Source organism: Dermacentor silvarum, chromosome 3 (assembly GCF_013339745.2).
Source record: "Dermacentor silvarum isolate Dsil-2018 chromosome 3, BIME_Dsil_1.4, whole genome shotgun sequence".
Taxonomy (NCBI): Eukaryota; Metazoa; Arthropoda; class Arachnida; order Ixodida; family Ixodidae; genus Dermacentor; species Dermacentor silvarum.
In genome coordinates this window covers 109,056,303-109,083,869 of record NC_051156.1, presented here as the reverse complement: position 1 = coordinate 109,083,869, position 27,567 = coordinate 109,056,303, and the positions used below count along the sequence as shown (strand labels likewise).

At 45.9% G+C, this 27,567-nt stretch overlaps 1 protein-coding gene across 2 annotated transcripts in view; it reads left to right on the top strand.

Annotated features, from left to right (window-relative positions):
* Nucleotides 1-5,392: 5,392 nt before the first annotated feature.
* Nucleotides 5,393-27,567, top strand: part of LOC119444660 (monocarboxylate transporter 2) — a 163,567-nt gene continuing 141,392 nt past the window's right edge. For both annotated transcript variants that reach the window (XR_007465999.1, XM_049663512.1), the window contains exons 1-2: nt 5,393-5,492; nt 19,802-19,948. Coding sequence is in view for 1 of the 2 variants with exons in the window: in XM_049663512.1 (XP_049519469.1) it covers nt 5,402-5,492; nt 19,802-19,948 (238 nt within the window). In the remaining variant the exon portion in view is untranslated. The remainder of the gene's footprint in view (nt 5,493-19,801; nt 19,949-27,567) is intronic.

Below are 27,567 nucleotides of genomic sequence, written 5' to 3'. Positions count from 1 at the left end.
ACGAGCGTATAATCCAGTTTAAGTGCAAATGTTCCAGTGGAACGCAAGAAAAAAAATTGCAGTGCGCAAGAACAAAATCTTGCTCATAGTTGTTATAACCTATACGAGGCGAACCTCGGGATTCTATATTGTTGCTAAGATAATGCAAAGAATAATTAAAATAACAAATGTTGACCCTTGGCTACATAACGTTATCCAACTATGTGGCGCTCTGTTTTTTTAATAAAGGTAGTACATCAAACGAAAAAAATGAAAAGATGTTATGTTGAAAAAACGCGACATTGCTTCCATTTTTACTATGAAAGCTATATCGGCTTCAGCCAGACACCCATCGTTTCTTGCTTTCTTTCAACATCCCCAAAACATTCGCTGAGGTTTTTTCTGCTACTGCCGGTCTTTTTTCCTCTGAAGTTGTGGAGCTCAGTCTTGCCAACACGCTTCTTATCGAGGCGACTAATAACACACTCGCAGAATACAACCGCTTTCATGGCATGCCTACTGAAAACAGCACTTGGTGCTGCGTTTCAGTCGTTGTCCACTTCACACACATTTTTAGCATGTTATGAGTGCAAAAATGACGAGAAATACACTGATAAAATGAACGAACACCAAACTACCACGCTCGCGCAATGCACTACATCTCGGTCGTTACTGGAAACATTGCAATGCGAACAAACACCTAACAAATTGAATTTATTTTGCATATCAAGTCGCATTATTGAACAAAACGAAGGAGACTGCCCTGCATAAGACTGACTGTAAGTACTCTCTACATCTTTTAAACAAGTAAGATGCGCGGCTGTCATCGCCACGTTTGAATGGCTTGAAGCGATCGTTTGAGCTCGCCGTTGCACTGCTTTTCTCCTAAGACTCAATTTTTCCGGTTTAGGCCACCACACCATTGGCACTGAAGCTCTTGTGTTACAAGGCACTGCGCAAGTATAATCGCCATGGGCAGTCCCTCTGAAACCAATATATTTCTGTTCAGTCGATGTGGCTGCTATTCCGACACGCGCCCAACAGTCCTGAGATGATCTCAAGTACATATACAATCTCTAGCACTAATTTATTTCGGGCTTTTGCTTGGGGCCTCCCAAATAGCAAGAATTCTCTGTTATATAACGTATTACTGTTACAGTTAAGGAACCTAAGTGTGCGCCGTAAATGCGGGCTTGTGCTCCCGTGCTTAACCCTTGCTTTAGGGTCGGTCTCGAAGCGCCCGAAGTGCCAAGCCACAGCTGCATCCCTTAAAAGCATGTTTCAGCTAGGTATTAACTCACACTTCACTATTCGAATTCGCGTAAAATGCAGGAATGGTCTCATGAGACCACTGCTGGACCCATTTTAGTAAAGTGTTTTGCATTTCAGAGAGATGGTAAATTCTAGCGACGGCAGTGACCAGAATAATAATTTAGGACCTCACATTCTACAAGAAAATCCAGGAAATTAGTAAGTTTCAAAATATTTCAAGCACGAAGCATATAAATATTTAAACGGGAACGAAAGCAAATGTCGGAGTTCTGTAAATTGCATCTGTTAGAACATTGAACGCGAACATAAGGGTGTACAGATTACATGAAATCGTTACCGTGCTTCGAGGACTTGCAAAAGTTCTCCTCACGAAGTTGTGGTATATTTGAGAGCGCTGCATTCTGCTTCAGTTTGGTCCGCTTGAGATGTCTTAGTAGTTACAGCTGAAAGAATTGTTACAGCGTTATTTAGTATAGAATACAGGGTTCAAAACGTGATAATTCATTTCCATTTTTCAATTTTAAGCAATTAAATACCTGTTGACAGCCTCAATAATTTAGTTGCTTCCCACAGTACCAATATTTTAATTTGTTTTTTTTTCTATTCAGTTCAAGAAATCTCTGAGATGGAGCGCGAGCGCAATGGCTGCCGAGAAAAACGAGAGAGGGTGAGAGAGATAAAGAGAGAAAGAAGAAGGCTCTTTGTTATATCCCGGAGAGTTTTTGGCCTGATTGCTACCCAAGATCGGTATGATGAAAAATAAAATGATATGTACAGTTCAAGACCCAGATTCGTACGTTTCCACGTGCTTAAATCGAGCTCACGAGGTAATGCTTGCTCTTAAGTAAGGGCAAGAACGGCAATCTTATCGCGGTGCAGATTATAGCGGGATACCTTGCCTTGTGCTACAGACGGTTGTTTGTTTCAGCGGGTCATCGTCCGTTCGCTTTTTTGTTTACGGCATATCTTGTGTCAGCAGTCGTCGCTCACGACGCACTTTCGTCATCTTGACGACTGGCACGTGCCGCGACTCCGCGTGAATTAGACGCGAATTTTCACGAAGGAAAAGCCCACATTTCTCCATGAGAGAAAGATAGCAAAGACGAAAGACAGGGAGGGTAACGAGACACACACCCTGTTTGCTACCTTGCACTTGGAAAGGTGGATAAAGAATTGAGAACACAGAAAGAAGGAAACGGTCAGACTGCTGGTAGCGCGCGTGCGTGAAGGTGCTCATGGAGTCTACGAATGTTCGCCGAGACCTGATACTTCTCTAAATGTCTCGTTGCTTTCTGCGCCAGCCACGCACGTAGGCATCGTCCGAGGATCTTCGCATCTGATAAGGGTCTTGAGTGCAGCTGCTTTAATGCCCTCCGGAGAGGGCGAAGCTGGACGTCGTAACCAAGAGAGTCGTAACAAGTGAGTAGGGTAGGTCGGCATGCTCACGAGTACACTGACCCACGCTCGCACCGCACTCATTTCAAAGGCGTGAGGTAAAGCAAAACTCAGTGACGAAGGGGTGTGCGTGGACCGGTGTATGAGCGGGAGTGAGCGTCGGTGAGCTTTAATGGACGTGTGTATCAAGGTGAGGTGAGTGTGAGTCATCCGTGCGAACGTGAGTGGGCGACACTAAGTTTGAATGGAAGCGACTGTAACCGCTAGTGAGTGCTGGTGAGCCTGCGTAGGAACGTGAGCGAGTGGGATTGCACATGTGTGTGACCGAGTTTGAGTGAGTATCTGCTTAGTACTTCTAGAGTCCTATTAGCCCCGAGAACGACCTACAGGGGCGCTGCGAGCGCCGCTCGCGTGACGTCAGGGCAAGGACTCGCGCCTGTCGTCTGCTGTCGTTCGGGCGCTGTCTGGGCGCCTTCTGCAGTGCTTCCGCTTGTTCGCTGTAGTTCCCTGTGCTTGTATACTTACGACGGTCATCTCAGATACATTTTTACCTCGCCTTCATTTGCGCAAACTTATTCAAAGAGCTTATTTCCTAGACAATTTATTTCTCAAGGGCAACGCTGCAGTTCCAGCCGAAGGAGCTCAGACCAGCCCATTGCGTATTTTCATGCGCGGATCTAGACTTTCCAGATTGAGGGACTCATAAAAAAGCATAATACCGCGTAACTAATAAAAGCACAAACGCATAAACATAGCACATAAGAATCCAGTTAGGATACCATAGCTGCAGTGGTGCAACGAGCATGTGACTATGACTGCTATATTTACCTTGATTTTAACCCATTACCGCGTGTTTGCTGATGATGAGTACCTCATGGTAAAATATCTAAGTTTTCATTTCTTCACAGAAACGCTCGGCAGTAACACGAGGACCTGACAATGCAGTTAAATTCAACCAGCACCCCTTGTTTCTTTAACTGCTTCTCAAAATTTAGCCGTTCTTCACCGGTTAATTTAAGTGGCGGTAATTTGAAGTAAAGCTAATTGAGACTTACAGCTATTTACAGAATACGCAAAGGAATGTATCAATATTTATTCAGTGTTCCGTACTACACGTACAACTCACATGTTCAATTTACTGCTGCTGGTTTCTTAAGGAACAGACATCATGAATCTGTTTGGCGAACGGACACAGGCTGCTCAGCCCTAATTTTATAGTGAAATATGCCTTTTGGACAGTGCGGCTGTAGCAAGAAAAAAGCCGAAGCCTCATTTATTAGCAGTATGGGGCTTATTGAAGATATCATTATTCCCCTGTGGAGGTCAAAAATCAAGTGAATTCATTTGAGGCTTCTGGTGTTTTCTTTATATGAGGTGGGTATGTGAGGTTCTCTTTTATGTACTCATGAAGCGAATAGTTCTCAGTTTGTGTAGTTAAATAATTCAGGATGGAGACATGGTGAGGCAGAAGGCGTTTGAATTTTCCTCCTCAGCGCAGCCTAAGCTGCGCTGTATAGCTCCGAGTATACCTTAGGCATAGCAATTGACGCTTAAATAACTGCTTCATGGTTTCAATTCGAAGTTGTAGTAAACTGATGGGTTTCGCAAATAATGCGTGCCTCGCCATAACGACAGTCGGTAGATTTAGTTGCGTAAGGGCTGTGCCATGATGTCGATAAAGGCAACTGAGGGCTACTATGAAAAATTTTCTCGCTTGCAATTGATAGGCTCTCGATCTTAACCACGAAACTGTTCTTTCAGGTGATTGCGGTTATGGTATTATGAAGTATATACATACTATACGTGACGTGCCGTCGTGTTAACCGCCATGAGCAATGCGTTTTCTGGGTGCCTGTTTCAGAGAACGGTGAAAGTATGAGCAAATGTTTCATGCAAAATGCGCGCCTAACTCTTCGTTTTACGCATTAATAAAGTAGCCATATTTGACTAGAACAACTCATCATAGTAATAATAATCAGAAGATTCGCTGTCCAGTTTCCTTCTATCACGCATTTATAATATTGACATCGAATTCCAATACCAAGATTTTTCTTTTAAAATGCATTGTCTCTCATAGCTAAGCACTAAGGGAATTTTAAGTGTTTTGCGGAGCATCATACATAACTTTATGTGTTGAAATGGCAGACATTCTTTTTACGCAAAGTTTATGGACAGATACTGCGCATATACGCATTGCAAAACCACTAGACCCCTTCAATGCTACATAGCTTGCGACATCCACGCCACAAATTTTCACGCCTCGCAGTTTTGAAGAAACTGGCGTTCAGGCATGAGAGTAAAAAGAAGCCGTCAATAAGTACGGCTCGAGCCACCAATACTCCAAGCATGCACGAAAGGAACGAGCGCGCTCAGCAGCCGAGCGAGCGCCGTCCTGGCCGTGACGTCACTCGTAGAGGGCACCACTCCAACTTCTCGCCGCTAATAACTCCTGAGATAAAGATTGCCGTGTATAGAACAACAGAAACACTACTGTTTTACTACGTAATGTTGCGGCCGGTTAACCGCGCAACATGTTAGTAAATCATAATGTTTTTGTTGTTGTTTACCAGGTAAATATTTATTTCATGAATATTTCTTCGACTTCAGCACAAGCACAAATATGGAATCAAGCACAAATAAATAAATAAATACATAAATAAATAAATATGGTATAACCAGATGCTGTACAAATTTAACTTCAAGTTCTGCACTGCTTTGTTTTATTTGATGGCAGCGGCCGCAAGGAAACACAACCATGCCTGGATGCTGGGCGCGCAATGGCTGGAACTGTTGCTCTCGACTGCCACAGCATGGCCCTGACAGCATCCACAGTTGGTTAGTGGCCGGTGAGATGCGCGGTTCGCATTACAGGGTATCCAGAGCTTTGAGAACCCGATATAGCAGAGTGCACATGCTGGGTTCAATGCTGGGTGCAAGACAAGACGCCTGAAAAGAGATACAGCTGAATTTGTGCGTGGCTAATGGTGAATCGACGTGTTTGATGTGGTCACACAGCGACGTGCAGGAAAACGAATAGATTTAAAAAAAGAGGCTATTAATGTGGGGGGGAAATAACTGACCGAAAAAATAAGAAAAATTTGATCAATTTCTTCGTTTGTAAAGCAAGAAGACCGCCAGAACTTTAGCTAGAAAATGAAACAGAAGCTAGAGAGTGTGGAAAAAAGTGGACAAAATGGGACCCAAGCTTAGATTGAGCGTGAAGCGTTGAGTTACATAGAACTGAACAAGGAGAAGTTAGGACATTTCAGATAATAGCAAAGAAATCTTTCCGCTTTAACGCCAATTCACACATATGCATGGGGTCCACTTATTATTATTTTTTAAGCAAGGCGGTTTTCGTGCAGTGACAGAGAAAGCAAGGACAGGCCTGTGTGTATCGACGCGGTGGGTATCAACCATCAAAGAACAGATAGAAACGCAGCTTAGATCGGAGTCCCGATTCCGCTTTTAAATGCAATAATCAATAATTAGCCATTGGAAGGTATACCTCACTCAAAGACAGAATAGAAAACTTTAACCAGTAATCGCCAAATTTTATTACCGGTGTTGCGTTTTACCGGCTCCACGTTGGCGGTCAGATAGGAGGGGCCTATATCGAGAAAAAGTGTGTGTGCAGCATGCCTCACTTTTTCTTTTTGGGCTGAGGTCAATTTTAGTATTGTTTCTTATGAATGCGTATTGGCGTACCGTTCTTCTTCCCCGTGCAAAGCCTGGATATGCTTAAGCATACGTAAAGGCTCCTGTCTCTCGAAGCGTTTCGCAAAGTCTTCTTAGGGTATATTTCGTGTAGTAGCAAAACAGACCCGTAGGATTCCCGAAGGGTTCGAGAACTGCCTGATACAGCTTTGATGTGTAGGTTGAGGAGTTCGCTAAATGATATAGAACTGCGATGGTTGTTTCTGTCACTGAACAAACTGCATACTCAAAACTGCGAAGAGCAAGAAAATGCAGTACGGACAGTTTTAGTATTTCATAACCAGCTGATGAAAGTCTTGCTGGACGCGTAACCTGCTGTCACGAGTTTCTCGCTTCTGGTTCAACACCTACACAGTTGCTACTGTGCATCTAGAATTACATATTACACGATTGTATTTGCTGGTTTTCAACGGCGAGATTTAAGATTTCTACCTATTGCAGTAATAATTTTGTAATAGTGACATCACGCAGACAAGGCGGTTTGTAATTTTTGTATAAATATGTTTGCTCACGGATGGGGCAGTTGGCACAGATTGGTGAAGGAACCGTTATACTAAAAGGTTGTCTTGATAATCTCATGATGAGTGCACAGTAAGGGCGCTTGCACTTTCAGCCAGGCGTGAACACAAGCCGCCACTTCCGAGACATCGGCAAATCAAACGTTTCACGGGAATTTTCCTGCTAGAGGAGTCATTGCAGGTACGATGTCTAATAGCTGAAGTATCATAAATGTACATGTCTGTCAACTCTCCCGTTTTTTTTTTTTTGTAATGCTTACGAAATAGGGCGTGTTTGACGATTTTAAAAAGGCTGCGTCATAATTTGGGGAAAAATATACGTTTTGTGGAAAAGTTTTGAAATTGTTGTAACATGGGGTGGCGCAATATTGCGCAAAATGCATGAAAAAAATATTGGCGGTGCTTGCGCCGCCTATATGTGGCTCTGCAAGGGGGCGCATCTAAGCGGGGCATTTGCTTTGAACAAGCTTATTCATTGCAGTTCCTAAAACAAGCAAACTCGGCAGCAGTAATGTCGCTGAAAAAGTCCATATATATGGTCTAAAGACAATTGTGTGCATGCCAGCCTGTGTTGTTCGAAGTCTTATTGCAGCTTGTGTGTGCAGAGTCTGAAGTGCGCACGTATGCCATACCACAAATGGTGTTCTCAGAGCAAAGTTCAATGCGTGCAATCCTCTACCCCCCCCCCCCCCCCCCACCTCCTTCCGTCCCAGGATCATTACGAATTTTAGAGCTCACAGATTGGCACGTAAGAATACAGAACCTTCAAGCAGCGCGTGTTTCTTTCTACTAGCAACTGTGATTGCTTTGTCATGCGTACATTTTATGCATATTGTTACGTGTGGAAAGACACACACGAAAGAGCTATTTACAATATATTTACACTGGAACCTGAACCGCCAGGCCGACAACTTGCTCTCGCCAAAAGCCCAGACACACATCATCGTCTTTCTCGCGGCGGCTCGTCTCTTGAGCATCTCTAGATGTATATCGCCTCCCCGGCGGCAAAAGCGCCGTCACGGTGCTGTTAAATATCCAAGGCGCTTGGAGAGGTGTAGGGTTTGAGTCGGGCGACGTGGACAATATCACTGGTTGTCACAGCGGAGGACGTAGTGGGCGTGGCTAGAAAAATTTCATAGGTGACATCGGTCACTTGGCATAGCACGCGATACGGGCCAGTGTACCAGGAAGAGCAGTTTTTCACAAAGGCCAACTTTACGCGATGGTGACCAAAGCAACACGAGGGTACCGGGCGCAAAATGCACATCATGGTGACGGAGGTCGTAGCGTTGCTTCTGTTTGTCTTGAGACACTTGCAGACGAGCACGCGCCAGTTGGCGAGCATAGTCAGCACGGGCGATTGCATCACGGGCATAATCGCTAGTTGAAGCTGTGGTGGACGTAAGCACAGTATCTAGTGGTAGCGTCGGTTCATGGCGGGTAGCATAGGGTCGAAAGGTACGGGAATAAGCGTCGGCGTACGTCCGAGCAGGTGGTGGCCATCGGTTGCGGCAATGACAAGCGACGTGGCCGATGTGACAGCAGTGGAAGCAGATCAGGTTGTCATCAGGGGTACGCCATTCGGACGTGTTGCGGTATGGAGCAGAAAACGACGGCCGGGGACGAGGAGGGCTGCTAGAGAACTGGTGAACGCTGGGTTGAGTCATTGAACACACGCAGTTCAGACCCTTCTTCTCAAATTCCTGCCTGACGACGGCCTGAATCATGGCAATCGAGGTTGCAGGCGGATCGGGAAGCGTCGCGGAGAAGGCTGGCGAACTGGTGGCCTCGAGCTCGCGGCGAACAATACGGGTTACGTCGTCACAGGTGGTCGTCTGACGCAGTCGACCCTCACATGTCGACGTAGCAGCAGTGTTTGGTAGCCGCGTGATGTGGTGTGTGATACGGTGGCTCTTAGCCTGTTCAAGGCGACGACATCTTTCATAATGGCGTCGATAGTCGACACGTTGCCGAAAACAAGCAAAATTGAAAGCGTCGTCGGCAATGCCCTTTAGCACATGTGCCACTTTATCTGCTTCAGACATGGTGTCGTCAGCTTTGCGGCATAAAGCCAAAACGTCGAGGATGCATGAAACGTAGGGTCTCGTGTCTCTTGCGTCTCGTGTCTGAAACACGAGACGCAAGAGCTTTTCTCGCGGCAACCTTGCGCCCAATGGGGTCACCGAACCGGTTCCCGTAGCTTTTCTTTGAAACTGTCCCAACTGGTTAACTCATCTTCATGCGTTTGGTGCCACACGCGTGGGGTGCGCCAAGGTAAAAGATGACATTGGCGAGCATAATCGTTGGGTCCCACCTGTTATTAGCACTGGCGTATTCATATAGCTTGATCCATTCGTCAACGTCCTGTCCCTCCAGGCCAGAGAACACACCAGGATCGCGATGTTGAGCAACCGGGACGATCGGAGGCAGGCGGACGAGCCGTAGCCGTTGCAGATGCGGTCTCGTCACCGGGAGGCATGGGACAAGCTCGATGTATCGACCACTTCGTAGTTCCGTGGCGAGGACGGGGATCGCAATCCTCCACCAGAATGTTACAGTGTGGAAAGACACACACGAAAGAGGCTATTTACATATATTTACACTGGAACCAAAACCGCCAGGTTGACACCTTGCTCGCGCCAAAAGCTTGCTTGCGTGCTTGCCTTCAAAAGTGGCTCGTACCCACTATAGGGGATTGCCCAAGAATCGGGTGATTGAAGGAAAACAATTATCCGAGTCTAATAAGGATCACTTGTGAAGATTTTTGAATGACGCAAGGAATTTATACATATAAAATTTAAGAATATAGGAAGGAAATCGTCCTGATTCAATCATCTAACCCACAACAGCAGCACCAACATCCTTATGACATGTCCGAGAGAATAGGCACCAAAGATAGAATATTAGGTAGCGTAATATTTAATCCAGCACTGTTAAATTTGCTTCTAAAACATGTTTTCTTAATGAGGAAAAACGGCGGCATGACAGGAAGAAGTGTTCTATTGTTTCGTCTTCACCACAGTATGAGCACAAGGAGGAGGCGCCAGACCACATCGATGTAAGATAAAAGTTTAAGTGTAGGAATGCGACATCTGAATTTGGTAAAGAGGACTTCAAGTTTTTCTATTATTGCAGAATTTTCTGTTCCAAGGAAATAGTAGGTGTCAATAAATCAGTTAGATTTGTTAATGGCAGGTTTCCAGGAGTATTGCATGACTGCCCGTCTCCTGAACCTAGAACACCCTTTCAAAGAACAATAAAATTTTCGGTCAGTCAGAAACTCGCTAAAATATTTTGTTATGTATTTTGGGAAATCAAGGTTAACTAATCGATTCAATAAAATTGCGTGTTCTACACTATCGTAAGCTTTGATATATCTAAAGTTACTAGAGCTGCAATTTGTCTCTGGCGACGTGCTAGTTTTATACGGCTTTCCAGGTCCCATGATACAGGAAGCTGATACAGGAAGAATCGGAAGGATTGGACCACTAAGGCACTAAGGGCAGCTCTCGCTAAGCTGTCAGCTAATTCATTGATAACTAATACTTTGTGACCAGGCACCCATACCAATCTAATTATTTTAAGTTAGAAGGAATAAGACTTTGAATGTGCGCGAAACTTGGGAGCCACTATTGGCAGTGAGAGCTGAACATAATGACAAAGAATCTGTTACCATTACAACTTCCAAAATTGATGAGTGCACTTTTCGTAGAGCCAATGTAACCGCCAGAACCTCAGCTAGAAATACTGGCATATAGTCTGGAAGTCTTAAGGAGAACTACCAGTCGAAAGCGGTAGAGGAAATTACAATTTCAGATTTTTCTTCTGATCGCGAGACATCTGTCGCCATGACGACTGTTATTTTTAACTCCAATAAGTGATTTTCTAATAGCCCATTTATTATATTGTAAGAAAGGATTTTGCGTTGTTTGGATATATCGTCGAAAATAATATGGAGATTCTCTCTCTCACTGCAAATTGGAGGGATCTCACATAATCGTACATCTAAGGGACCAAGAAGTGCCTGCACGAAAACGACCTGAGGAGTCTGGAACCGGGCCAGGAGATTGAAAAAATATTGCAGGGCTGGGAAATGAAAATATTTGTAATTTATAGGGAATTCATACATTTTTAAGAATGTTTGGACCGATTAATACCGAAATCTGCACAAAAGAGAAGGTAAATGTGTTTCTAGGTATAATACATTGTTGGCAACGAACTTTGGCAATCCAAGGCACAGGCGTAAAGCTTCCCGTTCCAGAAGAACAAGGGGATGTAATTTGTATGCCGGCGCACCTGAATATAGAACACATTCGAATTCCAAAATTGGCCGTATGTACATTTTATAAATCATCACAAGAGAGTCTATCCGCATCCTGATCGACTGTTGTGAATCCTTCTTAGTATTCCAAGCGCTCGCACCCTTTTTTATTATGTAGTTCAATGTGCGTGCGCCGATTTAGCCGGTCATCGTATATTATGCAAATGTATTTTAGCGAGTCTACCTGAGGTATGTTCTGTAGCGGTAGTTTATATGTATTGGATCTATTAAAGGAAAAGCTATTATTGCACATTTACTGACATTTAGGGAGAAGAGAATATTCAATAACTCGTTTTCTATGGCGCACAGGTATGTTTGTAATCGATTATATAAAGAATGGATGTAAATGTCAGATGCAAAAAAAGCAATATCATATGCGTAGACATATGTGTATATGTCATTATGGCAAGGTATAGAGCTTAGTAATATGTTAAATAATAACGGGGACATGACAGCTCCTTGTGGAACTCCATGAGATTGTCGACGTCTATTTGAAGAACATCCTTTCAAAGAACAATAAAATTTTCGGTCAGTCAGAAACTCGCTAAACTATTTTGTTATGTATTTTGGGAAATCAAGGTTAATTAATCGATTCAATAAAATTGTGTGTTCTACACTATCGTAAGCTTTGTTATATCTAAAGTTACTAGAGCTGCAATTTGTCTCTGGCGACGTGCTAGTTTTATACGGCTTTCCAGGTCCCCATGAGCGTGCCAAATGGAACAGCCAGATCTAAGGCCAATTTGGAAGGGCTGAGCGCTTCTTTGCGTCTAATAATTTTATAAGACGAAAATTTAGAATTCTTTCTATTAATTTCACTAAATTGGAGGTTAGAGCAATTGGTCGAATATTATCAAGCGTGTATCCGTCACAATTATTTTTAAGAATCGGAATAATCTTAGCGAGTTTCCAACTGGAAGGTATCCGCGAAAATTGAATAGAATAATTCACTACGTCTAAAAGATCATCTGGGGACTCCTTGAATAAATTTTATCATTTTGAGGTTATTCCGTCAACACCAGGGGCGGCATGTGGCATACTTTCCACTGCTGTGACCAGTTCTAACATAGTGATCTCCGTAAAATCATCGGACTGTATGCGTAACTTGGAAGATGGCGATAACAAGGACGTGAACCGGATTTCTAAACCCTTTGAAATTTCTTCTACCATTTGCGTCATTCTTCACTAGTGAAGACCATCGATTCAATGTTACTCGGACGCGGAAGAATCTTTCTGCCACGAAGAAAAGTGAAAAGCGCTCGCTTGTTTTTAAATTTAGATAGATATTCGAAATGTTTGCAATCATAGTCGTATTTTGCTTTAGAAACTGTATGTTTAAATATAGTTCGGTAGAATTTATAATCACTCCAATTTTTTGGACACTGGTTATATAACAATTTTTCCAGGCTGCTTTCCTTTATAATCGCGTTAACAGTCGTATTCCACCAAGGGTTGTAGGAGTAACCATTATTACTTCGAATTCTGAAGTCCGACTGCTCGCTAGATTTTTCAAGGGCTGAACAAATAATCTTCGTCTTTTCTTCATTGGACGCCTCAGAAAGTGACGAAATCACCGATCGCAAGGACTGCTTAAAGGTATTGTAGTTTAAAAACATTCGAGCTTGTTCATCCATTGTTGTAGTAGAACGGACTATTTGAAAGACCAGCGGGATGTGATCACTATTAGAGGCGCAATCAACAGTCAACCACGAAGACACAGAGAGACTATCGCTAGAGAATGTGAGATCAATTGCAGACTGATTTTGGCCACGCACGAATGTAGTTGCCCCAGAATTTACACAAGAAAGGTTATTATCTAATGACCAATTCCACAAGCGTTTACCGCATGAATCTGTCTTTAAACCCCATGAAACATGATGTGAATTGAAATCCCCAGTAAGTAAAACATCCCGCCCACAGCTAGCTAGAACACTGTCAAGAGAGCGAGTGTCCCGCACACCGGAAGGAAAATAAGTATTTACAATATAAAGAGGGAAACATCCTGGTAGAGTCAGTTCTATAGCCAGAATTTCGCACTTAGAATCCATCAATTCGAATACAATTTTGGCTTTATGACATATTTTAGTCTAAATAAATATAATTAGTCCACCAGCTCTTGTAGGGCGGTCTAGTCTAAAAGATCTGTAAATTTAAATGGAAATTTTTCTCCGTTGTCAACCAAGTTTCCTGTAATACTATTATATCTGGAATAAGTTGGTTTGTAACAGAAAACAAATCTACAGAAGCTGATAATAGTGATCGGCAGTTCCACTGAAGAACCTTTAACAATCCTATGATGAAGAAGTTGCTGCTGTCGAAGGGGACTTCTTTGATGCACTATCCTCCAAAGTAAACTTCGACTGACATTTCTTTGACTTCGAATGGGGAAGTGAGGAAGAATCCTCACTGATTGTGGACATCGCTCTTTTTTGAGCACGAGCATTATGTTCGGCGTCTTTCATTTCGCAATCTTGAATGGTCTGGTTGGCGGAAGCAGAATGAGCGGGAGGGGAACTATTGCAGGCTGTGCCTTCTCCCGAGACAGTTGTCTCCCTCTTTCGATCGACAGATTGCTGCCCCGAATTTATACGTTGGTTTGCTACCGAGCATAAACCAGAAGCTTCCATTAACGTATTCATTTGCGAGGAAATAGCCTGTGCGATGCTTTCACCAAGATTTACCAACAACTGATCCATTGCCTTAGCCACGTCCTTTTGAACAGCATTTTCTATGGTTGCAGTGAGAGATGAGTCAAGTATTGTATTTTGTTTAGCTGTAACTCCTGCATAGCCAAATGTTCTTTCAATTACAATATTTGCAGCCTCTCTTCTGGAGCAACGTCTTTTATCCATAACTTCGAGGATCTGCACTTCTTGGGCCCACACAGAACAGTTAGAGTAATCGGCCGGATGGTTTCCTTCACAAAGGCAGCATCTCTCGTTTTCGGAAGTGCAATCACTGGGAGCGTGACTTTCCCCACATGTGCAGCAACGTTGGCTTGATTTGCATGCACCGATACTATGGCCAAATCGCCAGCAAATGCGACATTGAAGCGGACGCGGTGCAAGTGGATCTACTCTGAATATAAGGGGCCATGTTTTGATCTCTGATGGGCAGGAAGTGCCAGAAAAAGTGGCTACCACTGATTCTGTTGGTACTCTGGTATTGTCCAACACTCGATTGCATCGATATACGGCAATCACTCCAGCTGCAGATAACTTTTCTAATGTTTCTGTCGGGGTAAGACTTGAGTTGACACCTCGTACTACTTACTCCCTTGGTGCACGCGAGGTGAGTAGGGATAAATGCACTCACCGGAATGGCAGCGAAAGATGTGCACTTGAGTAAGTCCGCAACACATGTCTGGTCTGGCGACCTACAAAGAATGCCTCCCCGGCCGAACTGCCTTACGTCCTAGATGGTCTGGTACAATGGAGTAGCAGCATGAAGAGCCTCCTGGGTAGCCTGAGTATTGTTCAGTTTAATGAAGTCTCCACTCGCCGGAACGATTGCCACGGGGATGCTAGTTACACCGCTGCGTGGAAAGAAATCCAAAGGTATCTCATGATTAGGAAGAGAAGCTGTCCAAGGGGAAAAACCCCTCCCGGGGGAGTTCTTGGACATCAGCTTAAGCTGGAGCAGGTAATACTACGGAGAAAATACGTTAAAATGAACAAGAAAAGGGATAAGATCACCCGATACTCAGACAAACCACCAGAGATCGAACGCAGGCACGACCTGCGTTCCAGGACACACTTCATCGGCTTTCTCGCGGCGGCTCTTCTCTTGAGCATCTCTAGATGACACCGTAATAATATGCCTGAGCGGCACACTGGGCACGAAGGTCAAGACAATGTTATTGGACTTAACAGCACACAGTTAGACAAGGACGAGCGTTCCCACGACAATTTTGCGCTCGATTGACCATGCTAACAACCTCAAATGCCTGGCGTAGTGGGTTCTAGAGAGCACTTTACAACTTCTTTGCGAGTGCCCTTAAAGGAATGACTGCGCCAGCGTGCCGAAGCAAGCCGGTACAGAAGCGAAAACCTGAACTGGACCATTGTTTTAAAGTGAACCCAAAGCGAGATAACATTTTTTACGCTTCCTTGGTACGAAATCCGTACAGGAATTCTATGGAGGAACCATTCTACCCTGGCTTGACCACATGTCGTACATAAAAGAGGTTTACTGTTTTGTTACGCAAAACACAACTACACAAATTGCCAATATTTTGTCGGTGGAAATATTGTGCTATATACAAAACATCTCGCCTCTTTTCCAACTATGCTCTACAGCGCTACTCGGAATGACACTAGTGATTTAGGCCGTTGTGTTTTCTGCGAACATTGCTGAAGATGGGTGAACTTGAAAAAAATAGGAATGTCTGGCATCTGGATTGGCTAAAATTATTTATTACGAAAAATTCTATCGTAAGAAGTTCTTTGAATAAGGGCCCAGTTTTTTAGTAACAGTTATTGAAAATCCCAAAAAAACAATATTATCATGTTTACTACTACTCAACTCAGCCATAAACGATCACATCATAATTCTGATATCTGATATCATAAATTGATATAATATTCAAAGATATGAAATATCTCATTATCTTAAGAGTAGGGTTTTTTTGCAAAATACTCGTAAAGATTGTAACGAATTGGCACAAGCGGTAAATTCATATATGAAATTCATCCAGATGGTCTAATTGATTCAGTTTAGCGAACAGCGATTTCGGTTTTTGGTGCATAGTAACACCTTCGTAAACTTTGTGCTTCCAGTTTTTTTATGTAGCCCAACTTCGGCAATTTTAATGAAATATTCTTATTCATGGAGAAAAAAATTGCTTCCAACAAATCGCTTCGAAATAGAATGCGTTTCCACCTATAAGTTAACTTTCGCTGTCGAGTGCAAACAAATTCCCTGAAATTGGCCGAGCGTATCCTCATAAAATCATTTCTGGTACCGTATTCTGTAACGGTTTGCTATGGAACCGGTTCAATTTCACGAACGCCATTGGCTGGCGCTTGGCTTTAGTCACGACTTCTGGGCGTGACCACAACATTTGTTGTCGCATAGGTTGTCAGCCACCTGGAAAGAGAACCCGTCACCTGCAACGAGCGGAACGACGGAGAAGTGGCTCGCTCGAGGGTCACATGCGCTCGCGAGCGTGGTGTCGAGGGTTGCTAAGGCAACCGTTGCCACCAGCTAGTCTCGTGCTGTTCGAAGTGAGCAGATAGAGCAGGCAATGGCGGCTCTTGGTTGGTTGTGTTAAAGCTGGCGAGCGCCGCCCAAAGACACCGACGTGACGAGGGGCAACGAAGTGGCGCGTTCGACCTGGGCGAGGAAGCGTTTCGTAGCCACTTTAGGCTCTCCATAGACACATTGCAATGGCTTGGCGAGGAGCTAGAAAAATCCATTGGACCACAAAGATTTAGTGGCGTTGACGCTGTGAAGAAAGTGCTGTGCGCGCTGCGTTATTATTATTTTTTTTGTCACTGCGAGTTTTCAGTAGTATGATCGAGGTGAAGAGACAAGTGGGCTGTCGCAAACGACAGTCAGTCACATCATTGCAGCCATCGCCAAGTCGCAAAGCCATTTCCGTTGTAGGTGAACTTTAAAAAGGATGGGTGATATTCCCTTCCACGGCGCAAGAGAAAGCCGCAGTCATGAAAGGCTTTCTAGACCGCGCCAAGATTGACGAAGTTGCGGCATGTGTGGACGGCACTCTTATAGTGATCGTCCACCTTAAGAAGCTCAGCCCGGGTTAACCAGAACCCCATTACAGCAGCAAAGTTGGTCTACACCTCGTCGCTACGTTATACTCTTTCTCCGTGTGACGTAACAGCCACAGCGCACCAGGGCCCGAGTTCACAAAAACTTCTTACGCAGAACTTTTAGCAAGAAAGAATTTTAGCCAATCCGCATGTTAGACATATCATTAGCGAAGGAGGCCAGCCAATGGCAAAACGAACTTACGTAAGAAAAGCTTTGTGAATATGGCCCCAGTTCTAAAGGAAACGGTTATTACAATCGGCCTCTGGCTGATATAGCCTCAAACTATTCTAGGGTGCTATAATGTGAAAGCTATTAAAACTGTTTTTATTCCAATCTCCTGACGTCAAATTTACGTAACCACTGACGCAAGCATCGGGCGGTGACTCGCAGCGTTGTCTGAACAACCCAGCCAAACACTCTCCTCGTTTAGAGGAGGTCACCTTTGTTCGCTTTCAAAACGAATAACATTGCCGGCACTGAGAGGTGTTTGCTATCTAATTGGCTGACAAGAGGCAAGGAGAACGCTCTAGTGAAGAGGGTTTCGATGGAGCCCAGCCAGCACAGTGAAAATAGATAACCGCATGAAGAGGGTGGTGACGGCTTCTCCGATTTGTCCGCTTCGCCTTACTTGCGGTGGTTGGTCGAAAATCGCGGCGGCATGTAACGGAAGGACAATAATTCCATTAAAATGGATCCTCAGCAAGGAAGAGTTTGCAGAGCGATGTCGTATACGTGCCGAAAGGGCTCGATAACCTTTTACTGCCATGCAAAAAAAAAAAAAAAGTTTATCATGCGCCAATCAATACATGCTCACCCGAAGGTGCGAGTCGCGAGGGCCTGAGCGGTCGGCGGGCAGCCATCTTCTATTCCTTCCGGAACGGGGCAGTCTCTGGCTATTCAGAAAAATGTACAGTTTTGTTCGGCGTAATAATGCTTTTTTTTCGCGTACACGTCCCTTTGAAGAGCTGAGTTTTCGCGGTTTTGTGAAGTCGCGTGACAGACAGGCGAAGTGGGCGCAGCCCGAAAACATTGGACCAATAGCAGAGGACTAATGGTGAGAAGGCGCCGAATCAGGAATAATTATTTTTTGTGCGGTTTAATTATGCATAATCAGTGTGTGCACGTTATATCAGATGGGTAGCTATCGCGGTTTTCGTGACGTCGGGTGACAGACAGGCGAAGTTGGTAGTGGCCCGAAAATGTTTTGACCAATCGTGGTGGGCTGAGCGAAGAATTGGAAGAGAAAAGTTTGGAATAGCTTCACTTTATAGCGCCCCTAATGCGTTTCTATTCCACTTATGCCAATAGCCAACTCCGATTGGTCAAACATTTTTGGGCCACGCCCACTTCTCCTGTCTGTCAAGCGACGTCGAAAACAGCGAATACTGTGTTTCTGATACGACGTGTACTTTGAAAAAAGTGACCGCCAATAAGGAGGAAAGCGTTTGATTGGGCTGTTAAAACAAAGTGCAGGGTCACCGCCCGCTGCTTGCGTAAGCTGGTACGTAAATACGTCACCAGGAGACTGGAATAAAATCAGCAGGGAATGGTTTTACGTTATACGGCCTATTGTCGGCGCACTGTGTTGAAGTACACGCCGAGTCTGCAAACGTTAGAGCTTTGCAAAGCTTATGCTTTGAAGAATGGCGCCGAAAAGTTCCCTCTACGCTTCTTCAGTCACTGCGAGGTCTGCCACACAACGTGGACTTAATTCCTAGTGACAACAACCTACTGCCCATTTTGACTATTAGACTGGTGTCCCCCCCCGTCAGACAGCTGACGTTTCTGTTTAAGTTTTTATACTATGGGACCGTGTCGCCGTTATCTCTGAAAAAATTCGCGCAGGAACCCCTCTGGGAGTTGTATAAGTGTGCGTAAGCATTGTGGCACTTGCTCATCTTCAGACAGCCCGGTATCACTATCAGTGTAATTACATATGCTCCGGCCAGTACAAAAAACGTCGCTGCGGCGACACGAAGTGGTACGGACGGCGGCGCAAGGTTCATTGATAACGCAAGCAGAGTACTGCAGGTGGTGGGGCAAGGTGCGCTGATGACCTTCCGATCACCATAAGCCATTACCGCTCTTTAGCGCCTTGTCCATCCGTGCCGAACTATTATGAACCGTGATCAAAATACTCCGGCGGCATCACGGACTGATCAAACATACTCTGATATGGCCGCGCGGACCGTATCTTGAAAGCGATGTGCAAAGCCGACAGTGAGTGCTGAATGCTGATAGCTCAGCACGCTCTGTTTTCGCCGTTTCGCGTTGAAGAGAGACGCGCCGGCCCATATCTTGAAAGAAATATGCGAAAGGGGCAGCCAGGCTGTGCTGAGATCTTCATGAGCGCTGTGTTCTTGCCGCTTAATTCGCGTTGAGGCGATAGGCAGCACGAAGGTAAATTTCTCGCTGCTGCGGGCTCTATCTTGAAAGCGATCGTCTTACGGGGCGGACGAATGGACAGACTGACTGACGGACAGTTTTCTCGTTGGGTAAGCATAGAAATGATTACGCATTAACGAATACTTGGGCAAGAGCATGTATACTTATTTATGGCTCTGAAATCTCCGCGAGCTGCCTCGCTTCCCCTATAGATAACGCCTCCCCTTTGTCGAACAGAAACTGTGACAGCGGTTTCAGCAGGACAAGTATCATAATGGGTGATATTAACTTGAGCTAGGCCACCCTGTGGTCCGCGGGCACCATTGATCGTTATTTATTACTGCAAATCTTAGCCACCTAAATTTCGAATAGAAGGTTTTGAATGAAGCACGTGCCTGCGCACGTCTCTAAAATCAGTGTTTTATATTACTCCGTGCAGGTGCCTGCGCGCTGTCATCTTTCTTCGCACTGGCTGGGTGGCGTTCGGCAGGATTCCTATTCATCGCTATACTGGAGACTTTCCAGGTCAACAGAACTGAAGGCTCGTGGCCGATAGTGCTGATGACTGCGCTAGGTTACCTCGCAGGTGAGAAGGAACGTCTTCGCTATTGTCTCCGTAACAGTCAGCTAAAGAACATGGTAAAGGCGTAGTAAGCACTAGTGCAGCCTGGAACATTACGTTGCTTTGCCCAATTACGAGGAATTAAACTGCCATATCTTGTATTCTAGACTGCATGCGCGTGTTTGGTTTGTTCGATAAAAAGAAATTAAGAAAATGTAGCGGCGACCTTTTATTAAACAAGTGATGACGTAGGGTGTGACTGCCAGTTATAAAATATTCGACAGTTTTCCCAGGGTTTGCATTTCTCGTTTCCAACTATGCTGAGCTCTCGTGCAAGTGACCTGCAGTCCCGTGAGCTACGTTGTGCTTAGTTATTTTAATGTAAAGATTTACGAGTGGAAGGCATATTGAAGCGATATATCTTTTTCGCCAATGTGATTGGTTTTCAGCGTTGGAGCCATGACAAGAAAAAAGGAAGGAAGGCAGGAGAAATAGACGGAAAGGCAGGGCGGTTAGCTAGTTCTCAGAATGGCTGGCTACCCTGTGCTGGGGGAAGGGAGCAAGGGGAATAAAATATATTATACTCGCGGACAACATTCTGTGGCAATGAAGGGAAAGCTACGCAGGCAAAACTCGCACAAGTGAGAGCGCTTCTCAAAAGAGTCCCGCGTATTAATCCACGTTGGTATAGGCTGGGGAAGAGAAAACATAAACTGCTTACTAGCAACAGTTAAATAAGGCAGAACACACCACTGAGTGTAAAAGTTCACTTATTCTGGGGCTTTTCTTATGCGCGTCTGGGCAAACGCGAAACCGTCGCACGTGGAAGCTGCGACGATTCAGCGTCTGTTCCGAGCAACAAAAAGCACTGTAAAACGCTGCCGGACTACTTGGCGCGTTAACACATGTGCAGCATGGACGCGCCCGTAACTTCCCCTTCATTGCCACAGAAAGTTGTCCGCGAGTATAGAACAGAGATGTAAAAAAATGTCAAGAAGAACAAAAAAAGTGATTACGGCACTGCTTAAAATCTGTCTATGAGACCACGTCTCCACAAGAAGCGCAGCAATGCTTTCAAAGTCTAATGTGCTAGGGACGGTCTCATCCAGTGTACCAGGACCCTTTCCTCTGACAAAGGGCTTTTATCAAATCCATCTAACACTATTGAAAGTTCTTTCCTGGGTGCACTGAAGCTGGTACACTCACAGAGAAGGTGCGCGATTGTTTTTTCGCAGCTACAGTTGTCGCATGTAAGGCTGTTGGCCATTCCGATCCAAAATGAGTAGGCATTTGGGAAGGCCATGCCAAGCCACAAGCAGCACAGAAGCGTCTCCTCAGCTCAAGATATTCCCGACGGAAGACGGAGCTGCAGATTCGGATCCAAGTTGGGGAGACGAGAGAGAGAGAGAGAGATGAATGAGATGGGAAAGGCAGGGTGGTTAACCGGAAGGTAGATATCAAGTTTGCTACCCTGCACTGGGGAAGGGGTATGGGGAGACAGAGAAATAAAGAAAAATGCACACACAAAGAAAGAGCGGGAGATCAGAAAACACTCACACACACAAAAGGAACTCAGGTGTGTCACAGTCGTCAAGCAGGTCACGTGTCCAGAGAAACTTCAATAGCGCCCCCATCGCCTTCTGGCGCGAAGACCGCGTCAGCCGGCATTCTAAGATCGTCTGCTCAGAAAGCGGCCGGTTGTCGACACGCCAGCGTCATCACGAGCGACTGTCTCTGGGAGCTGTAGCGGAGACAATGACACAGGATATGTTCGATCGTTTCCTCACTGTCGCAACTATCACAGGCCGCACTGTCAGCCATTCCGATGCGGCAAGCAAAAACATTCATGAAAGATACTCCAAGCCACAGTCAGCAGAGAGCAGTTGTCTCGATTTGGGAAAGTCCAGATGGAATATGCAGTCCAAGGGATGGGTCCAAGCGGTGCAGTCAAGTATACCGGAAACCTGGCGTGTTCCATATGGATCGAGTGGCATCACGCGCGAGTATACGAAGCTTTGTTGCTGCATCGGTTTTTGAAAGTGCGATGGGTTCCTTCCCAGCATTTTCGTGAGCCCCCCTAGCAGCTTCATCGAACTGTTCGTTGCCCATGATGCCGCAGTGGCCTGGAGGATCATCGACATGGTAAGGCGGAGGTCGGTAGAGGATTCTTGCGTGCAGGTATAAAGGGATGCGGAAGTGAAGGTAAATGTACCAGAGGAGATTGAGGAAACGCAACAGTGGCAGCAAGGACTGAAAGAAGGCATGAATTCTTCCTCTTAAAAAACACAACCACGAATCTAGTGCCTGCGATCTTCACGCATCCAACCGTTACAGAATAATGGTGGCAAATCTGTTCAGTAAGAATTCGCATGTGTCAACAACGCTTGAATCAGACAGAACTAACTTATCTTAACAACCGCAATAATTCTGGGGAAATCTAATTGGTGTCTCATTCTTCTTGGTCATGCACAGGGATGTACCTTCGTTTTATTTATGTACATATTTGTGTTCCTTTCTTAATGAAGAATTCAGTCGTCAGTGAGCGCTGGTGTCTCTTCCCCTTCCTTTACTTCGTCTTTTCGCACTGTTTCCCTGTCGAATACAAAATACAACTTGCCTAAAGCAATAGCCAGCCACTTCAATGAACATGGTCATATATTCTATAAAGCAAGACTCTATTCACTATACACAGTAAACGAAAATTACTCTCAGGTGGGAGTATGATGCTTGTCCTCTAGCGAACCCCCGGTTGGGAGTTTATTATGCTCCGAATGATCGGAGTATAATTTTTACTCCGTGCGGGCGGAATTTTTGCGTGGTGCCCTCGGAGTTTCTTTTTTTTCTGTCATTTTGATTTTTTACTTCAAGCTGGACGGAGTTTTTTCGAGGTGCACCGGGAGTATAAAAAAGACACGTCAATTTGCGTGGAGAATTTTTATGTAGAGGCATCGGGCCAAGTTCTGAAATATACGCACAAGAATAAGCCAAATTCTGCGAAACAAGGGAACGAGACCAGACAGACCAAGCAATACATAAACACAAACATTTGAGAAACACCCGATGGAGAGCTGTGAAAGACATCCAACGCACACTCGACACACAGCAACAAACGACCCTGCCAGTATATATAGCCACGATAATGTGGGCCTCGAAACGGCCTAGCGAGCAGCTGTAGTGTTTTCAGAATTACGACTCACAGGCTCGCACATATGAGATCGGCCTCTCTGAAAGTAACATGAAACCTAAATCCACACGGAACTGTTAACTTAGAATATTGAAAAAACAACGTTCATGGCATAATGTTTCAAAATTAGAATGCCATTCCGTGAGCGCTGAAGCGACTTCGCACACTGCCGGCGTCCGCGGCCAAAAAGTAGTCCGTTAGTTACAGTACGCAAGAGAAATGTACGTGCGCGTGCTTCATGACAAAATTAGCTTCGTGCGAAAGAATTGTGGAGGGACAACAATTTATTACATGTGAGCATGACCCGTAGCAGCCCATGTAACACCGAAAATTGCGTAGTCATACATTTTTTTGACCGCACTACTTGCTCCGCGTCCAAGCAATGTCTCTCGGCTGTGAAACGGAGCCATATCGCTGATCTGGCAAACGAATCCTCACGCTCGGAGCCAGCAGGTATGCTCCTAAATCTGTATGTTGGATGGAGCATGATTTTAATGCAATATCCGAAGCAACGACGTGATCAAAACAGAACTGCGCGATAACAATTCAATTCACATCGCTCAGTAAGAAGCTTTATTCACAGTACGTACTTACGTCCTACCGTATTTCTTGGGCGAGGATATCCGTACACAGATTCATAAAAGAGTTGCTTGCACCACGGTCTAACTTACTGGCAGCACAGCACCGTGACGAAGTCGGGATATGGCATTCATGTGCGGCTATCACGGACGTTGTCGCTCGAACAGTGGCTGCTGTTGCCATTGCTACGCGGCACTTAACACCGGACGTTGTCACACTATACTCAAAAGGACATAAAAGTGGTATTGAACACACTGAGGAACACAAGTCAAGGTCACGCAACACGGAAGCACAGCTAGAAACCCGAGCCGACATCATGAGTCAACCGGCAGCTTCGTGGTCACAACTAAGCCTTTTTCCGCACTTGAAATCGTTGCTCTTGCATTCATCGTTGTCAGCAGAGTGATCACAGCTAACGCACATGACACGCCTATAACACTTTCTGGAAGGAAGTATAGGAAAGAAAATCGGCGAAACGCTGGCACGGAACGACACTTCACAGATGTAAACAAACCGTCAGCCATGAGCACCGCCGACTCCGCCGAACGCGGCCGGTCGCTGGCGCGGCGCACAGCCTTATGGGAAGCACCACGTGGCCAACCTGTTCCGGCGGGGGAGTTTTTCAAAACTCCCTGTGCGGAGTTCCCGGGGAGAACAAAATTTTGATGGGGGAATAAAATCACGTCATGTCCGCCCTTATCCTCCCACAGGTTGTGAGCGGAGTGAAACGAGGGAATGCCGTTGTATTCCTCCCATACATCGGAATAAATATTCAAGGATGGGAGTATATAGGGCACATCACCTTGTTAAAATTCCTATGTGGGGGTATTTTCGTTTACAGTGTACAAACAAATTTTCGTTCACCTCGCGAGAAAAAATATACGGAATCATACCTCATACACAGGTTTAAATGCCTACACCCGACGGGAATCAATTTGGCACGTGGTAACTTATAATCGCTAATAGCTGTAACACAAACATGAAATTATCATATCATTAACAAAGGTACAAAACACGCTATGCCACCAGCTAATGCTCCATTCTTAAGGTCACCTATTCCTCCCTTTCCAATTCTTCCCTGCCTCTCCCCTACCACTTAATTAAATATTCTCTTCTGCACTTTTACACATCTATCAACCTTACGAGCACTTTTCCCATCTACACCTGCCTCCTCCGGCTTCTGCTTTCACCCACCTATTCATCATTCGGAATTTTATTGCGATAGCAATTATATGGACACTCCAAAGCAGATTTCTGCCGTTGGCGTCGCCGTCGTCGTCGCCGTCGCCGTTGCCGTGAGGTTCCGTATGACGTCAATGGAGATGAAATCGTCGCCGCGCGCCGCCGAACGCTGTATGTGCGAGTGAAAGGGCGCGAGGGACGCGCTCTTTCACGGGGAGTGAACTCACGGCGAAGAACAAACGCGCGTTCTGCGCCGTGCTTCCTTAAGGGCTGCAGAAGTAGGCGTCTCTTTCCTCCTTTACAATCACCATATATGTAGAGCAAACGCGCCTTCTTCCGACGCGCGAAAGGCCGGGGGGGGGGGGAGGGGGAGGAAAGGGAGGTGACGTTTAGCTGCGGCACCCAGTGCCTATTTCTATCAGAGGCTCCGGCAACAGTCAGCAACGCCGCACGCATTTTGTGCGAACGCTGGCAAAACGCCGACAGCGTCGACATTAGTTCTGCGTGTTGCCGGTGCTGCTGCATGTCAAAGTTTGTACAGCTGATCAAGCTATTATCATTACTCCGTATAGCTCTCGACAAATTTGCTATCGCAATTGATGCTTCGCCTTTCAGGCGAAACTGCGACCACTTTTTTTCTTCTTTTCTTCTTCTATCCCTCCTCCTCGTTTTTATGTATTTTTTTAGTTCTTTTAATGTTCCTCACTGACACATTCCAAAGTCCCAGACGCCACGATATCTTTTTCGGCGCATGCGCCACACAGCGTCGCGTGGCTTCTGTATACCGCCGTAACGACGCCTACGCCGAACTACTCAGGCTAACGTCCCTTAAAAAACCAGCTGCTGCCTTCCAACTACCCCGTTCATAGCGCCCAGACTGTGTATTGCCGTCCTAACACCTTCAAAATTACCTGACGCATTGCTGGTACGCTACTCAAGTCATTGCGACTCATGCCTTTCTGTTACTTGCGCACTGCTCGGCTCTTCTAAAAAGTTGTCGCAGTTTCACCTGAAAGGCGAAGCATCAATTGCGATAGCAAATTTTTAGAGAGCTATACGAAGTAATGATAGTAGCTTTATCAGGTGTATAACCTTGGACATGCAGCAGCACCGGCAACACGGAGAACTGTTGTCGACGCCGTCGGCGTTTTGCCCGCGTTCGCACAAAATGCGTACGACGTTGGTGACTGTTGCCCGAGCCTCTGATATAATTAGGCACTTGGTGCCGCAGCTAAACGTCGCCTCCCTTCCCTCCCCCTCCCCCCCCTCCCCGCCACGGCCTTTCGCGCGTCGGGAGAAGGCGCGTTTGTTCTACATATATGGTGATTGTAAAGGAGGAAAGAGACGCCTACTTCTGCAGCCCTTAAGGGAGCACGGCGCAGAACGCGCATTTTTTCTTCGCCGTGTGTTCACTCCCCGTGAAAGCGCCCGTCCCTCGCGCCCTTTCACTCGCACATACAGCGTTCGGCGCGCGGCGACGATTTCATCTCCACTGACGTCATACGGAACCTCACGGCAACGGCGACGACGACGGCGACGGCAGAAATCTGCTTTGGAGTGTCCATATAATTGCTATCGCAATAAAACACAAACGCATGCCACCTGCGACACCTCTGAAGGCTCCTTAGCCTCTGGCTCCCCCAACATCCTCCTATGTCCTTCGTCTTCTTTTTTAGGGGCGAAGCTCCTTAGGGTGTGGGTGTGTCCCTCCTCTGTAGTATGTAGTAGTAGTAGTAGTAGTCGTCGTCGTCGTAGTAGTAGGTAGCCACGTCTAGTTTTATGAAAAAAAATTCCGAAAGTTGTGTCCGTAGCGCGGAATGGAACCAGGGACCCCTCGCTTCCGAAGGCGCGGCGCTAGCCACTACGCCACGAAGCGCACATGGACACACGCACCACGATGACAAAAAGTTGTCGCAGTTTCACCTGAAAGGTGAAGCATCAATTGCGATAGCAAACTTGTAGAGAGCTATACGGAGTAATGATATTAGCTTTATCAGCTGTATAAACTTGGACATGCAGCAGCATCGGCAACACGCAGAACTGTTGTCGACGCCATCCGCGTTTTGCCCGCGTTCGCTCAAAATGCGTGTGGCGTTGGTGACTGTTGCCGGAGCCTCTGATATAAATAGGCACTGCGTGCCGCAGCTAAACGTCGCCTCCCTTCCCTCCCCCTCCCCCACGGCCTCTCGCTCGTCGGAAGAAGGCGCGTTTGCTCTACATACATGGTGATTGTGAAGGAGAACAGAGACGCCTACTTCTGCAGCCCTTAAGCGAGCACGGCGCACAACGCGCGTTTATTCTCTGCCGTGCGTTCACTCCCCGTGAAAGACGCGCCCCTCGCGCCCTTTCACTCGCACATACAGCGTTCGGCGCGCGGCGACGATTTCTTCTCCAAATGACGTCGTACGGAACCTCACGGCGACGGCGACGGCGACGCCGACGGCAGAAATCTGCTTTTGAGTGTCCATATAATTGCTATCGCAATAATAAATACCCAAGATTAACGACAGACTGCGCGTTTCTAACGCGTTTGTGCTAGCGCGTTACGGCCCGTGTAAGAAGCTGGTGTAAGACGCTGTGGCCTCTCCGGCTTACCCCCGTATTCATAAACGCTCCTCGACTTGAACTTGACTTGCCACCGCCTTGGGCAGTGCGTTCGAAGCGCGTTGAAGGCGGTGGCAAGTCAAGTTCAAGTCGA